Here is a 17049-nt window from a genome sequence, read left to right as displayed (position 1 = left end):
GTTTTGAAAGTTTGGGGAATTTGCTGCCATTTATGATTGTGGAGAGCATTGAGCATCTCGCACTCTAGCCCTTCAATAGCTTCCCCCTCACCTCCTTCTCCTCCTCTTTGTTTGTTTGCTTCAGTCAGTGACCTCTGAAACTACTCCCTTTCATTTCCATCCCGCTGTTTGGTGACTAAATACAGTCCCCTCTGGCTTTAATTACTCAGCTGCTCTTCTGCTCCCAGTCGAGCATCGCTGCCAGCGGCTTCGCCCCCCCGGCCTTGGTGTGCTTTGTATCTCACTGCTCCGTTGTCTGCTCCCCCTCTTGTGTCTTAGTGATAAAATACTGCGACAGCATTTTCTTGCTTGTTGGAGGTTTGTCCTTTTCCTCCCCCTTAGGAGCTTGCCTCTAATGAGAAACAGGGATGGTTTCTCTGCTGAAAGCCAGACTGGGAGCCTGGCTGTGCCAGTGCCGGGGAGTGGCCTTCCTCTTCTGCTAGCACCTGAGCTCCCGTCCCGGCAGCCGTCGGCGCGGGACCCTGGAGGAGGAGGGAGGCCGTTCCCTTCCCATGGTGTTGACCAGCGAGACTTCTGCCACGCCAGAGGAGGCCGAGGAAGCTCGGAGCTGGCTGAGGGGAGGAGGGGGCCAGGCAGCAGCCAGAAGACGTATGCTGTGTGCAGTGGCTGCTGCTTGGTCGGGCCTTGCTGGGTGGCTGAAACTGGATAAAGCGGATCAGATAAACATTCTCCGGATCCAGGGAGGTGCAAGGAGAAAGGGTGGTCTAGAGACTTAAAGCCAAAATACCTCATTTTCCTGGTTTGCGATTCTTGAAGAGGGTCTGGAGCTCAAAGACAGCGTAAGGGGCTGGTGTGCTCTCTAGCTCTGCAGACGTTTACAGCCGAGGGACTGTCTGAGCTGGCGGCTGGGCTTCCCTTGCTGTGTTGGGTGGCTGTTGCCAGGCCTTTCTTCCATTAGTTTGTCTAATCCCTTTTTAATTTATACACACTTCTGGCATCTGGGAGGTTTCCTGTGGCAATGAGTTCCACAGTTGGGTTATGCAGCTTGTTATGTTCACATGAGAGCTCTCTGCTCCAAGATAGACGCTGTCCTGTTTAGGAATACAATGAACTACTTCCAGGTACGGCTGTACTGTAACTTGTGTCCAGCATTAGTGAGATTGCGATGTCTAAATCGTACCGGTACAATGGAAGATGCACAACCCAAGAGAGATGATGAGGCCTCAGTGTATGCTACTGAGTTGGGGTTGATTTTTAAATCATTCTCGGATATTTGTAAAGCAACGTGTTTGATTTCTAGGTGGCTCTGGGAGGAGGCGACTCGGCTGTGCTCTCTAATGTCATTGACGAGCTTGTAAGGTTCCGCTCGAAGGTGCGTCATTACGCGCTTGCTCTGCCAGAAGAAGCCGCAGAAGCTGTGCCGACGGAGGGTGCCACGGGAGCCCAGGGACCGAAACAAGAACAGAAGGAAAAGAGGCAGCAGTTAATGCAGGAGAGAAAACCGCTCCTGGAGGCTTGTGACAGTCTGCGTGGAGACCTTGCTGCCTTTGGAATCCACATAAAGGTAGAAGACAGCAACCCTCTTTGTGAGACCGTTAGCCATTTTTTAAGACGCCGTTTATTTTTACCCTTTGCGCCCCTTCAGCAGACTGCAGTAGCAGGAGGTGGAAGTTAAGCCCTTTCCTGGTTGTACTGCTAGCTTTCTCTTCTGTTCCCTCAACCTCGTGTCTCCATGCAAGCTGTAGCTACTTCTGCAGTTACTAAGGGTGTGTTATTTAGCCACTGAAAACCCCGCAATATTCAGAAATCCCTAAGTTGCCCAAGTTCAGTCCAGAAGGAAATCTTTAAAAATTCAGATTGCAGAGGAACTGGAAAGTAAACTGAGATAACTTATGAAAATAATGCCTTCTCTCTACCCTCCCCACATTCCCCCACCAAAAATGGTAAGTCCTCACGAGAAAGCCTCTTCCGTCTTCAGCAGCTCCATTCCCAACTGTTCCTGAGCCATAAGTACTTTGCCTGATTCCTGTACTGCTCCTCTCTCCACCCTGCTTTCTGCTTTTAGCATACACCTAATGCCCCTGTTCTTTTACCTTTTCCATTACCCCAGTGGTGTCTTCTGCTCAAGAGAAATCCCTTCACTGGCTTACTGTCCCCTCCTGGTTTCCAGGTGCTGTGTTACCTCTTTAAGGGGTGCTGCTGCTTCCAGTTCCTCTTGCTTCACTGCCCTTCCCACCTCAGCTCCAGCCCTTGTTGGGTCAGTGTTGCTCCTTACATGCAGAACAATCCTCCGCTTTCTCTCCAGCGTCTTCTCCCTCCCTCCAGTTCACGCTGCTTGTTTTTTACCTCGCTTGGGAACTGAGCCTTGCAGCGTCTCCTTCCATCGTTTTACCAGTGGGAGGATGTCAAGTACAATGACGTTAGGGAGCGACAGCATGCATCCTCTTCAGTTGCTGAATGTGAGAGCTGTCCTTTGTCAACACACCTACTAAAACCAAATAGGAAGTGTGGGCAGCTGTCTCATGATCTCAGGTGATGATCTTCAGGCTGGATGGGGCTCTGAGCAACCTGATCTGGTTGTAGAGGCCCCTGCCCATTGCAGGGGGGGGGTGGGCCTTTAATGGCCTTTAATGGTCCCTTCCATCCCAAAGCATTCCATGGCTCTGTGAAAGTGAGCGTGCTCGCTGGGGTGAGGGCCAAAGCGCAGTGGTGGTCAGCTACCGCTGGGAAAGCAAAGGAAGACTGTGGGAAGCTGGACCACCTGCTTCCTTAACTTGTTTGTACGTAGCTAAATCCCCGCTCCACTTACCTGTCAAGAAAGTTTGCAAATCCAAACAACTGCACTGAGACAAAGTCTTGGAGAAGACGACTCCCCTTTGATCTATTTGGCAAAATGGCCACAGCCCCACCCCCACCTTTTTGAAGATTTGTTTGGGTTGTTTTTAAAGGGATTTACAGATGTTTAATAATGTCCTAGAAATTGGCCTTAGCCAGGATTCAGCCCATTCCCTTTATTTCAGCTTTTTTTAATAACCTGAAGCTCAGCATAATCTGTCTCCTGCTTGTCCCAGAACAGTTTGCTCCTGAGGACGAAGCACGCATGCACGTATGAGCGCACACAGCACGCGTTCAAAGCTGAACTCCCCCTTTTTTTGCTGCTTAACGAGTGGAAGTACGTGACGGTGTGCTGTGAAGGTGGCCCAGCTCTTGCCTTTGCAGATCCCAGAAGAGTCCTGCAAACTGAGCAACGCGGCTCTGCAGTTCCTCGCGCGTTCCCAGAGCAAACGTGTGACGAGACGTGGCCCTACCCAGAGCAGGGCTCTTGTCGCCCTCGTCCTCAGCATGGGTCTGCTTGGCTGGGTTGGTTGCCCGCCCTGGGTTGACTATTGCCAAAAATGACAGGGTAGCACAGCGCCCAGCAGCTGGGTCCTGCGTGCCTAATGAGCACGTGAGGAAGTAATTTGAATTTCTCTTTTCTACCCAGCTTCTGCTTTCCATGAAACTTTTACGAGTCCCCCGATACGCACGCGGTAGCGCGTCTGTGAATGTGCTCTCCCTCCGTCACGGGCGGCTGAGGTCAGCCAGCGACTTCTCAGGTCCGTGGGCAGGAGGAAGAGCGGCCAAGCCTCGTCTCCAGCCAGCGCGGACTAGAAACCCCTGGTTTGGGGCTGGCAGCTTAGAGAATGCGAGGAACTTAATTGCCTTAAAAACCAGCTTTGTAGAAAGGGTAATTTCTCCTTCAGCTTCGAAGTTTGATTGCTGTACACCGGTTTCTTTTCTCATGCTGCTCAATGCAGATGATGATCTGTTTGTCTGAAGTCACAGACCTTGCAACAAACTGATTAAAATATCCACCGGTCTTTTCATGTCATCAGTGTGCAAGCTAATCTGTGCTACCAAGTGAAATGTAGTAATTAGGTATGTACGCATCAAAAAGTTTTCACTTTAAAGAGAATTCTACGTTGTATTCCAGCCTCTCTCAAGAGTCAGAGCTCACATAACATCGTCATGTTTCAATGTTCGGATTAACTTTTGGTTTATTTTCAACAATTGCAGTCAAACAGCTAGATCTTAAAAGTCAGAAATGCTCAGTTTGAGTGTAATAGTCTCTTTCAAAAATGTGACAGTATTGCATTACAGGTACTCACAGCAACAGGCTACTATCCTAAAATTCAGGAGATCAAATATGTTAGGCTATATATTCTTATGTATTGGCCATAAGAAGAGCTGTTTTCCATTTAAACATGAAAATATGATTGCCTGAGTTTAGCAGAAGTTACTCACATGAGAGACGAGACACCGCTGCGGTGCCCCACACTAACGAGGCGACGTTTCTGTTGTGGGGTTTTTGCCTTCTTGACTGGGAAGAACTGTCTGGGTTCGTTTTACCACTTCCAGCATTATAGTAGCAGCGGCATTCCTGTCAGATGTATCGCCACCTCTCTTTCTTACCGAACCCCATTGATTGATAGCTTTGCTGTGTGAAGCTTGGTTAAAAACGGGTGCCCCCACGTACGATGCCTGTGGGAGCCCGGCTGCTGGGACTGACCTGCTTCCTCCTCCTTACAGGACAGAGCTGCTGTTTCAACCTGGGAAATGGTGGAAGGAGGGCAAGCAGAGCAGCAGGCTGAGAAAAAGAGCTGATCCTTCATCCTTGGACTTTTTGTTTTGTTTTTTTACTTCAGCTGCTTTAGCAACAGTTGTAAATACTAATATACTTTCCAAATAAAATCTTTGGAACCGAATGGCTAACAAAGAATATAATCTGAGCAAAACTGTTGACACTGCCTACTGGTTTAAACACTTGTGTTCCTCTCAGACACAGAAGGAGGTGACACTGTTAGCCTTGAAATACTTCCTTATTGCAGTGTTGCTGGTTTGGTCCTGTGAAATCTTTAACTACACTGTGGTGGTATCCCGTTCTCCCTAAGGCTTCGTACCTTTTCGGTTTGCTTTTGCAGAGGACACATTGAGACTTCCCTAGCACTGGGAGTGCAGCATGCTCAGGATCTCCCCATCGGAACAGGGAAGATGAAATTAGTATGTGTAATTATCACCTACTAAGGGGAGTGTTTGGATTTTTTTGTTACAGTTTTTTAATTCTAAATTGTCTTAAAAGTCTAATACTTTAGTTTTAACTGTAATTAAGCTTTTTATTTTTTTCTGTAATCAAAGCTGCATTACTAGATCCTAGCAGCATGATGAAATTCTTGCCTTAACAGGAAAAAAACTTCATATCTTTATTAAAGAAAAATCAACACAGGCCTTTAATCCAAGGATCTTTCCAAGCCCGTTACCTTTTTTTTCTTTTGCCATGTTTGTGTTACAAAAAATGCCGTGGCTGCAGGTAGAGGCAGAGGCCTGCCCGACGCATTGACATGGGGCTTGTACTCACCGCTGGCATACTTTGTGTAAATCAATTTATGAAAAGGTAAGTAAGAACATGGATCCACCTACAAGGAACTTCATTTGAAAATACAATTCACACAAGTAATCTGTTCAAAAGGATCATGGATCTCTTTTATAGTGTTGAGAATAAAATGCGTAGCTGTGTTCCCCTTCTGGTTATCGGTACTCCTAGGGAAGATGGGGGGGTCTCCATTAACGCCTTGGCAGATGCTTATTTGACGCTGTTGGTATTTTAAATTTGCTAGTGGCTGTATTGCTCTAGTAAGCTAGAACAAATGGCAAAGAGTCAGCTCAGCTTCTGCGGGAAATGTGATCAGAACACACCAAACAAAGTACACACAATTAATTTGCTATTATTTTTATTTCCTACCAAAAGAAACTGCTACATTTCCAGAATGTTTAAAAATCGTAACAATTTGTATACATCATTAGTGAATAACAGAGTTACAACTTCTGCGTAGATTTAAAACCAACAGGGCAGGTTGAAATCTGTACTGAGCTCTGCTAATTGATTGACTTCGCCTACAACTGCCATTTAGATTATAATGCCACTGCTGTTCTAAATACAAAAAAATGCTCATCTTGGAGGAAATCCAGTAGCTGTTTTAAAATCAGTTTCAACTTTCTGATTTTATTTAACAGGAGGCTGGGCTTGTCAAATAGTTTTAGGGGGAAAAACAAGAGTAGCTTAGTTTCCCCAAAGATGTAGACAGTTTACAAAACTGCTTAAATTAAATACGAAAAACCCATCTCTTATGAGTAGACGTTGCTCTAATCTAAAAAGTCTGTGAACCCTCATAGACCAAAATGAGCAAACATTTAAAAACCTATTTTAAAAATAGGTAACTGGTTTAAAAAGAAAAACAAAAATGCATCGGGGTGAGGTAGTAGTCACAGTGCATCCAGAAATCTCAGCTCTAAGGGCTGAAGGGAACTACTCGGCGCGGCCCTTCTGGTGCCGGGTGCTTTCTGCGGGCAGCTCTTGCGAGGTACAAGAACGCAATCTGACTAGCATGCGCGACGCCACCTTCCACGCCAGAGCTAAGTCACTGGAAAAGAGTGGCTGCAATGAATATATAACATCTACTGCACTAACTAGACATGTTATACGCTTGTTCCTGCGCTTGAATGAGTATATATGCTCGGAGCTAGGTTTAAGGGCGGTACCCACTCAAATGTACTTTGCGTGAACTCGCCCCTCTCCCCGTATTGGTTCAGTCCCTACAAACTCTGACTGAATTTCCAAAAGTTTAAGAAATGATACTGTGCAAACTCCCACGCAGCTTCCCCTGTATACCCAACGCTCCTCTGCCCTGCCGACGAGCCCTAACACGACAAGGCCTGTCTGTCTTGCTAAGGACCAAGCAAAAAGCCGCTAAGCCCAGCTGCTGCACTCAGAGCTCAAACACCGACCACCAGTTTTCTATTCCTGCCTTTGACTCGCAGCGTACGGCTGCCTGCGCAACGCTAAGAGGGTACAGGTACCTGCCTTCGGCTGCCTTTTGTGCCTTCAGTTTGTATTCCTGCTGGTTAATAGCCCCCTCTGTATCCGTACGCTGATCTTCTCAGAGCTCCAACTCACAGCAGGCAAGCTGAGTTTTAAAAGCACTTTGCTCTTCCATGACCACCGAGAGTTTGGCCAGTTCGGCTGGGTATCACTAAGTTTCTTACCCCGCCTCGTACCTCTCCAAATGATAATTTCACAAATTTCGTCATACCAAGTTCTAGAAGAGTCAAGGCCAGCTAAAGGAACAGAATTCTTTTTTTTTCAGGTAAGCATAAATTACTGTGTAATGCTAAGATACCTACAGATACCTATTCTGTGATGGGGGAACCTTTTAAAAAACCTGACAAAACCCAAAAAACCCAGATGCCGCAGGAAGGGGTGTCTCGTCAAAATGAACGCTGCCTCTGGGACCAGGAATGGGAAAAGGCAACTAATTACATTCAAAATCTACAGCAACTCTCATGCATTCCCTTTCCAAAGAGGCTTACTTTTTGCTTCTTAATACACTAGCATGGCAAAAAATGAAGTGCAATAGCTAATTCTAGACAGAGGGTCTAAGAATGAAAACATGACAACAACCTTGGTGCAAGCCAAGACGTTCAGTTGAGCTGGTGGAAGAATTTTATCTAAGTATCAAGTGCATTTTTTTTTTTTTTTTTTTGCTGTTCACACTTTAGTTATTGCTCAATAACTATCAAAAAGAACAGAGGAATACTTTCAGTTTAGTTTTATTATATTATAACAGATCTGCAACTACAGCTTATTTCAGCCAAAACATTTTTGTATTCCAAACTCTTAAAAAATATCTACATTAATCATATTTTTCTATTCTTAAAAATAAAAAGAAAAAATCTACCTAGCATACCAATGCTGCTACAGCACTTGAAAGGGTGCATTACTTATGTAAATTCTACGGTAAATGTAATTACTCTTGCAGTCATTGTTCTTCCTTTTCTTCTTCTCTGCTGCTTTGGCTTCAGGTTTCAAAAAGTTTGTTAAAAGCTGTTCCGACTTCTGAAACCATGTCAGAGGCAGTCATTGAACGTCCGAATTTTTGAAAGGCTTGGTGGTTAGACTGCCTCGTAAGAGAGCAAGCTCCAAATGCAGCCACTAGAAAGGGATTTTGACTAAAGGAAAAAAAAGAAACAACAACATTATAAACAAAATCTGAATACTCCTGTGTAATTCAACAGGTGGTAGACATAATCCTTGTACCCATCAACGTCTGTCAGCATTGTCGGGAAGGCAAACATCTGTGTTTCTCAGACTCTTGCATTGCACAGCACCTTTGGCTGAATTTTTTTTTACCAAATACTTCCCTTCCCGTGGCACAGCGCGTGACTGAGTGAGAACCACCACCAGGGCTGACGGATGCAAAAGGAACACAGTGGGTAAGGTGGTGTTCCGTGTCCAGTTCTACCGATGTGAAACTTCATCCTTTCCTTCCGAGGAAGACTGAAGTCTCACCTGGCGGCCTCTTAACTCCCTTCCCTCCCCACTCGCTGGGTAACTCGGTTTAGTTTTGTATTGCAGGGGGTGGGGGAAGGACGTGGGGATGCGGACAAGAGACGATGATTTTCAACAGCGCCATAGTCACTGCTCCAGGGCCTTCATTAGATCAGCTTAAAAGGGGTACAGTGACAGCTGTGACAGAAATAAAGGCACGCTCTCTTAATGCCTCCTACATGCTTACCAACTGCCTGGGAGAGGGTACCCAGCCCTCGAGCGCTGAACCTCCCCCAGAGAAGGCAGCACGACCCTGCCACCTCCAGAGCACCTTCGCAGAGGCTGGGCCGCGGGAGCTGCTTCTGCTGCCTCGCAGCACCAGAGCAGAGCAAAACAAGGGCAGAATAGTTCAGCCGCCAGCCCTGGGCTCCAGTTGCTGGCTGGTTAAAAACCTGACAAAGCTCAGCCACGGCTGGGACATAGCTGCCTGAAAGTCACTAAAGACCTACTGACTCCTGTGCCAAGTGAAGAGTTTTGTGAAAGATCACGATATAAAACAAAGGCAAAGCACAAAGGGAGCTTACAATTAGATGTTACCAGGGCAGCTTTGAGTATCTTTTCCTTGAGAACAGCACTTTCATACACCCATCAAGGTACAGGAGCGAGTATTTAAGCCACCTAGAGAGTCAGCCCTGAATGCCCAAATACTGCTCCGAAACGAGAGCTGTGCACAGGCTTCTGGGCTGAAGACAGCTAAAGCTCCTATTTCTAAGGCTACCGCATCACCAGTCTGACACACACCATACTCCAAAGGCATCACCTCAGCATCCTGTCCGCTTTGCAGCAGAGTCCTACCCGCTATACCATTAGCACCCCTGAAAGCCAGTGCAATCTTCATGTTTCAAGATCCTGCTCTGCACAGACCCGTTTTGAAACGACCGAGCCACGCGCAAGCGTGGAAGGACCGGCTGGACTGCCTGCAGTGCCGTCTACAAGCTGATGCCCTGGTTCACTGGACCCAAAACGCTCCTCCTTTCCTGCAACACACGGGATAAACGGGATCGGTACAGCAGGTGTTTGAGAAGGGTCACCTTAACACCACCGCAGGAGACACAATGTATTGCTGATGCCAGTTATACTCTCCCACTTTCCCTTCATCTATAACATAAAGGCGTTTCTGAGCGAGCTGTCTGGACAAGCCACAGGAGCCCACGTCAGGAGAGCCTGGAGAACACGTGCTGCGTTTGCTAATCTCTCCAACAATTGAGTACTGATCTGTTGGTACACCATAGAAAAATGAAGTCACCCTTTCAGTGAAGTAAACCAAAATTCCTCCTTTACGGGCAGCTGCAACTTCAGATATACCAGCAACCTTGGTTTCATTTTTCATTCTGGGTATGTTAGATTTCAGAATTTTAAAGTCTGGTTCAACGGGTCCCTCATTCCTCCTGGGGGACCTCGTGCAGCGCTCTCTCAGTGACATGAGCACAGGCCCAGTTAACTCCCACCCACGTCTAACAGCGTGCATCTGCATGTAGCATCCACAAGACTACAAGAGATCTCCGCTCCTCAAGCTTCAATAGCTCAATTATGTACTGGGAAGAGGGGCTGTTATTCCCTTACTGCTTGTGCCAGGGTTCCTTTCAACTGTATTTGAAGCAGCTACTTTCACAGAAAGACTACATGACCATATGGACCAACTAGTCAGGCAGGAATTGACATAACTGAACCAAAGAGCCAACAGCCAGCTGCAGCTGCATGGCTGCTTTACGTAGGCCCAAACCGGACTGCCATTTGGCCTTAAAATGGTTACCCTCTTTGAAATTGTATTTCATTTGCAAGTTTCAACTTACCTGCCCCACTGAATTACTTAGGTACAATGCAAGAGGATTCACCGAATTACAAAAACAAAGCTAAACAACATTTTTTTTTTTTTTAATTATAGAGATGTTACTGCCAGTGACTACCACTTATTTATTCTTCATACTTTCTGCCTACATTCAATTCTTTTGAAAACACATACCCCATACATATAAGTCCCTGGGAATTAATCCAGGTTCACACTCTTCTTCTGCCTCAAACTTGGGAGATGTTAGATTACTGAAGAGTTTGTCTTATTAAAATTTTAACTATTATGTAGACTGCTCTAGAACACCTTACATTTTTTAAAAGTAAGTGGATACCTTAGTCCCAGTGACTCCGATTTCATTTGGAAACTTCTATAGCAGATCTACAACAGTTGCCATAGGAGAACATAGACTCACAAGAATTAAGAAGTTATTAATTAATAATATTCATACCCATTTGTTTTTTCTGCTCCAGCAAGAAACGCCCAGTGCGCTAAGACTCCAAGAGAACCAGACAGAAGGTCCCCCTGTCCACCGCATCTCCGGCTGCTTCCTTCGTGACTGCACACAAGTACTATGAACAGACAAACCAGAAACAAAGTCATGTGCATTTTTTCTTCTGTTTACAATGATATCACTGTAGCTGTGAGGGTTAACCTCTGAGGCACGCAGCGATTAACAGATTTATCACAGGCAGCAGCATATGCTGAAACACACTCTTCTTAAAAAAATTGCATTAACATTTAAAAAATACTTTTCAAATTGCTTTTCAATCCTTTACAAATAACATTGCACAATGTATACACTTTCTCCACTTCTCTCAGCCTGCACAGAAGGTTCAGCCACTAATGCGCTTAGTGACTCATGTGAACTGATGCTGCCATGATGAGCGGTCACCCCAAAGTGGACCAGGTCCCTCCACAAAGCCATTGCGCAAACGCGGCTCTCCAGAGACTCCGACCTGCAGAGTTTACAAACGTAAACCAAGGTGTTTTACAGAGAGCAAATGCAAAATAGAAATAAAAACTGAAATCTTCTGCCGTGCCCATCAGAAGGTATTTTACCGAAACCAGCCTTTTCCTTAGGCTTTGTAAAAACCATATGCAAAGAGAGATGTCTCTTTCTGCCAATCAGCAGTGTCCTCGGCACCCGTGTACGTTTCCCTCAGCAGTGTCACTGTGGGTAGGCTCTGTCAGAATATCAGATGTTCTATTTCTATTTTAAATATACAAAGGACCTTGGTCAAACTGATCTCTTGGTGGAGCTTTAACTATGAAGAACACGCAAATGGTTTCACTAAATTTAACTCCTTTGTCCTCCACTCTCAACAATCCAAGCAGGAAGCCTGAAGGATACATAAGGCACACAAAAAGAAAACGGCATCAATTCTGCTGCCGTTCTCCAACCTTTCTTGTGGGTATGTATCTATCCTTAGCTTTCCTTGCTAGGCTCTGAAAAAAACCCAAGGGAAATTTATTTTCCTCTCCTAGGAGAAGGGAAGAGCTGGCAGAATCATCGGTGGCCCAGCAGCGATCCTTAGCACCTCCAGTCAGCTACTGCGGAGCTACTCAGGTTCAGGACTATGCGCGCAATCGGTTGCGCGCTCCTGAGCGTGCCAAGTACACAAGCAAAGTATAAAGCAAGACACTGCTTGGACAACAGCTCTTACCTCAATTTTCTCAAGTCACCTGGGCTGGGTTTCTCCAAGGTGTATGAACAGAGCAGCCCAGGTGTTTTAGAGGGAGTACTATCCGTATTTTTAAAAGGAATTTTTCTCTTACAAAATAGTGGGAAAAAATCTGAAGAAAACTGAAGGACTTGCAGGTAAATCTTCTTAAATAGCAAGAGGTAAAAAAACCACTTAACGCAAGTAAACCCTTTCCAGTTCATTAGCATATTTCACTTCTGCTTTTTGCTACTCGGTGCAGCAAAGAATTGTACTTCACTTCCATTTCCTACCGATTCTTCCAGCAGTAATTGCTGGGCTCATGAGGCCAGGCAGTTGTGCATTTTTGCTGCCACTGAGAGGGCAAAGATTCATTAGTCACCGTGAACACAGCAGACAGCGCTGCAGCGTTGCCAGCAGTTAATTTTCCCAATCATTCTTCTCCCCTCCCCCCTCCCCCCCAAATTAAGATTCTGGATGTGTTTCTCAGTGAGCAGTAGTTCATGTCAAATTTCACAAGTGTAATGCTCTTCTGAGTTAGCTATTTCAAGAAGGTATGCCCTTTTAGGTGGCATGGTTTATTTTTTTTTTTTTTTAAATACAGTGCTTTGGAAAAATTACCTCTAATTCTGCTACTTTGAAGATGGTATCTCACAGGATTTTCACTTTGAGGGCTTGAACTCCTGGCAGGAGGCAGGATGGAAATCCTCTGTTCAAAAGCTTTGGGGCCTTCTGACTGACAGCTGAGCACAAGCCCCTGCTTATTAGCTGTATGTCACCATCTGCCACTATTCTGTAGCCCCACAACCTTCCAGTCAGTTTTGAGCTGTGTAGGAAAGCAAGATCTCCTCAAACTAGGCCAATTATAATACCCTGCTACAAAAAAAAAAAAAAAAAAAGTGGTCTTTTGTTTGTGGTTTTTTAAAAAGTCAGTCTGAAATACGTGCAGGCTACCTCACAGGCAACAACAAAAGCAGACCTTTGTACTCTGCACAGAGATACTAGAAAACAAATCCACAGAATAGCTTCAAAGAAGCAGAACTACAGGAAATTCACTTGAACGAGGGGGGAAACGTGTAACGCTCTGGCAATTCTGGCGCAGAGGTTCAGTTCCTCAAAGAACATCTCAAAATAAAAGGATGATGAAGATTACAACAGGCCATGGGAAAAGGAATGAAAAACTCCTCTGAACTACAGTCACTGTTAAGAGCTTTTAAAATAAAAGAAGGAATCCCACACTACCATCAAGACAAACTGGCATACTGCCAAATCCACAAAGGACAAAGTCTTCCTGATGCTTTTCCCAGCCTTCTCCTAGAATGACAAAAATAAAACTGCTGTCTTCCCACTCCCGCAGTCCGACATCCCCCACTGGCCAGCTCAAGCAGTTTTTTTAAGGACCACAGGGGATGACATCCTTATGTGCTGCACTGAGCGGTGACAACCAGCGGCAACGTTACAGAACCTCGATTAGATGGACATGACTGAATAGTCAGCGATGACACCGAGAAGGCGGGTAGTTCTGCTCCCTGGAGAGATGCAGAATGATGTATTTACATGAAGTATTTTTCAGTCCACTGCTCAGTGAGGCTATACCACGTTCAACTAGTGATGAACGTGTACATCAGAAAGCCTAGAAAATGTGGTTCTTCCCATCAGGGATAGCTGAGGAGACCAAGACGACGGGATGCCGGTAAACAGGGAAACTGCAAAGACTGAAATCACCACAATGTGTCAATGCTGAAAGGCAGCAACAGAGGCCACTTAAGGTCAATTAGTCTGACACTAGTCCCAATCAAAATAATGGAGAGGTTCATCTATAGTTCAACTAACAGACCTGAAGACATAGAAATACACTGGTCAAACTGGCTGCTGGGGCAGGGTGACTTGGTTTGGTTTTTAATAGGTCTGGGCTACCAAATCTGATGTCATTATTGCACAGGGTGATGAATCAAAAAAATAACTCAGTATAATTAATAGGCAGTCTTTTAATGAAAACTGATTTATGCCAAGCAGCTTTCTGGAAAAAAAAAAAAAAAAAAAACCAACCCCAGAACAAACCAAACCACAACCCAAAACCCTACTCCCTAGCACTTACCCATGGAGCATACACATACTATCATAAGAAAAGGCTACATGAAATAAAAATGTTATCACTGACGAAATTGCTGAATGTAGTATGGCAAGGAGATCTGCCAGAGTCAGAACAGCCACAGTTTCAATATAATCTCAGTGATTAAACAGCACATAAATATTGCCAGAGCTGTACGCAGTAAATACAACACATCCCTCACATACGGTCACCCAGATTTCTTGGTTACCTAAGTCCATGAAAACAGTTTGTACTGAAATATGAATGCAACAGAAACAAAAATAAATGAAGGCTGTCATACTGAGAGTACTGGTAAAGTAGAAATTCAAGAGTTTTAGGTTACACACAATGCAAAATTCTGCCCCAGCCTTCCTGGGTAACCATGGCCAAGTCACTTAGTAGCTCTATGCTTAATATATTTCAGGCCAGAAAATAAGTTACCATCACTCCCTTTTCAGCACTCCTTGAAGATAAGATAAACATTAGGATTCGGGGAAGCATTCAGACCACGGTGTCACGCTTAACTATACCATTGCCAGCAAGTTTTAAGTTGAAGGAACTCCCAGCCCAAACTGCGCTGGCAGATCAGAGCCCAGAAGAATGACCCATTTACGGGTATTATATGCTTAATTAAAAAAACAGCCTGTTATGTAACTGAAAATAGCTGCCCTCTCTTTGAAGGAAAGAAATGAGAATTTAGTAGTTTCGCTGAGATCAAGCACGACGACTTAACTGGGAAGCATGAATTTTGATACGGCTGTACAGAGGCAGCCCGACTTACAACACCAGCTCCTAGACACATTCCAGTTAGAAAACCAAAGGTCCATGTAGTATAAAAAGTAACGTATGTCTGTGTGTTCTTGATTGGCAACATTCATAGCAGTGGGAAAAAAAAAAAAAAACAAAACACAACAGGGATTCATTTTTGATGTTTTTGTTTAGAGCACAGGATGTAAAATATGGGATAGCTAAAAGTTAAACATGTAATACTGATGATGATGAAGGCGGCTAAAGAGCCTGTGTGAAACGTCACAGTTACTGAGGCTGCGGACCAAAAGACAGCTTGGAGATTAAAATTTAATTCTTGAATCTCAGAGGTCCTGAACAAGTTCTCTGCACTTGTTTTTCTCTTACGAAGCAGGAGTATTACACTGATCCTAATGTGCTCAAGGATCCGCGCATGAGCAGTACGACCATTCTGACTTCTGATATGACCCGCCTGGATTAGATCAGCTAACATCAGCTACCCCACAGAACAACAAATACTCTCATTTAATTAAAAGGCTTAAGATTTCCATTTTCTATGCAAAATAATATAGCTGTCAAGGACCATTTTGCTCTATCAAATGCAAGATTCAGGTTTAGACCATTATCGGATCTTGAGTAAAATCTTTTACCAATATACGTCTCTGACCTAGCAGATATTCATACTAGTAAGAAATTTCTCTTTTTCCTTTTGCAAGTTAGTTCACAAAAGCACATAGCTGGAGATTGTGGACTCCCAGAAACATGTCCCAGAGCGCACACAGACAGGGACACCAGTGTTGATGACTTGGGCTGGAGAAATCACTCAACTGATGTGGAAAATGTAAGTTGGCTTTTATATAAAGGGTGCTTATACTTTTGTATTCCCTAATCACACTTTTAAAACTTAGATAGGTCCTTGAGCGTGAGACACTAGGCAATTTAAGTTAAAAGAAAATAATCCAAACTTTATATTGCATTTCTTGGACCAGTGCAGGAGCCAGGGAGGCAGCGGGCTGGGCTGCGCGCGCAGCCGAGACCACAGTGGCAGAGTGGACAGGAACCATGACCTCCCTGTTTTGCGCACTCTGCAGAAGCAAGAGGGGACACGAAGGTGCTGCCTCTCAGTTAAAATCTTGGCAAAGTTTGCTGGGCAGCTGGACACCGTAAGAGCTTTTAGCTAAGTGAGCTAGGGACTAACAAGCACTGAATAGCTTCCTTTCTGGCTGTATAGGGAATGAATGGCAGAAATTAGAAGTACGGCTTGGGAATTTACGGCAAGAGCTGGCTTTTTACCCCAAATTCAGTACTCAGTAATCCTTCTCACATGCTGCTTTGCTTCTCTTGACCATAGCTGTAGCTGGGCAACTGGAGAGAAATTATGTTTGGCTACTGGCTCCAGGTAAAAGTAGTCACAGGCAGCAGCGGCTGGTTACCCATAAAGTCTGCCTTTTGGAAGGGAGGAGAGGACAAACACAGGTACTGGGGGAAATACAGAAAAACTCATTGTAACATTAAAAAAAAAAAAAAAAAATCCAAATCCTCTACTTCAAGGACCTAACCAAATTTTAAACATGTTAGGAACTAAGACTGGTATAACCACACTTTATTATTGACCAGTTCTCCAAAGAGTAATAAAAAGAAAACCTTAGAGAGCTGTGCCATAGTGAATAAAAGCTGACTTACCTTTTACCCACAGGCTGAGCACTCATTCCTACCCTGGTCAGTGATGGCACTGATATCACCTACCAAGAGCATGGTGAAGCTCATCTTTGTAGAGCAGGGAATCAACAACTGTAGACCAAGCTATAATGTGAAATTGCAAAAGGAAAGAGAAAAAGAGTATATAAAACTTAATTTAAAATCTTGGTGATTACGTTTACAGGGCAGTTGGCAGCTCATAACTGAAACGGAGACAAATTTTAGAAAATCTCCTTTATAGTGGAGGACTGCTACTGATTTCACAGAGGCCATGTACATGATTCAGTACTGATTTTAAGGCCATACGGAACAGCCTGCATCATCTGTAAAAATAAACCTCAAAGGTGTCCAGACACTTCACAGTTTGGGGATCTATCAAAATTCTCGGTATGTCATTGTCATAGCTAATTTCTTTGTCTGTTAATAAAATCTGCCTTACTTTTAATCTGAATTTATCAGGCTTCAGCTTCTAATCAGAATTTATTGTGTCTGCCTACTTAGATTACAGAGTTATCTGCTGACAGTAATCCTTCACCAACACCTGTACCTCCAGCTCACTATCAAATCACCTGATAACCTTTTTCATTTTCAACTAACAGAAGTAAATTGTCTACTGAATTTCCTACAGACGCATGAA

The 17049-nt window shown here is 44.5% G+C and overlaps 2 protein-coding genes across 17 annotated transcripts in view; one reads left to right on the top strand and one right to left on the bottom strand.

Annotated features, from left to right (window-relative positions):
• CARS2 (cysteinyl-tRNA synthetase 2, mitochondrial) overlaps positions 1-4745 on the top strand; it is a gene marked incomplete at its 5' end in the record, with an annotated part of 39239 nt that extends 34494 nt beyond the window's left edge. For 4 of the 8 annotated variants that reach the window (XM_082331480.1, XM_082331484.1, XM_082331487.1 and 1 more), the window contains 2 exons: positions 1301-1564; positions 3485-4561. In XM_082331480.1, the coding sequence (XP_082187606.1) occupies positions 1301-1564; positions 3485-3817 (597 nt within the window). In that variant the 3' untranslated portion in view covers positions 3818-4561. The other 4 variants (XM_082331482.1, XM_082331486.1, XM_082331481.1 and 1 more) reach the window with 4 other exon arrangements.
• A 978-nt stretch (positions 4746-5723) lies between these two features.
• NAXD (NAD(P)HX dehydratase) overlaps positions 5724-17049 on the bottom strand; it is a 52896-nt gene continuing 41570 nt past the window's right edge. For 3 of the 9 annotated variants that reach the window (XM_082331555.1, XM_082331558.1, XM_082331557.1), the window contains 2 exons: positions 10663-10783; positions 5727-8043 (listed from right to left, as the gene is read on the bottom strand). In XM_082331555.1, coding sequence (XP_082187681.1) covers positions 7893-8043; positions 10663-10783 — 272 coding nt within the window. In that variant the 3' untranslated portion in view covers positions 5727-7892. Of the gene's footprint in view, positions 8044-10662; positions 10784-12496; positions 12752-16397; positions 16518-17049 lie in introns of those variants that run through there. The other 6 variants (XM_082331562.1, XM_082331556.1, XR_014230338.1 and 3 more) reach the window with 5 other exon arrangements.

This window comes from Platalea leucorodia (assembly GCF_965183815.1).
Source record: "Platalea leucorodia genome assembly, chromosome: 2".
In the NCBI taxonomy this organism is placed as follows: domain Eukaryota; kingdom Metazoa; phylum Chordata; class Aves; order Pelecaniformes; family Threskiornithidae; genus Platalea; species Platalea leucorodia.
The sequence above is the reverse complement of the archived record's forward strand: the minus strand, read 5'-3'. Positions and strand labels throughout refer to the sequence as shown.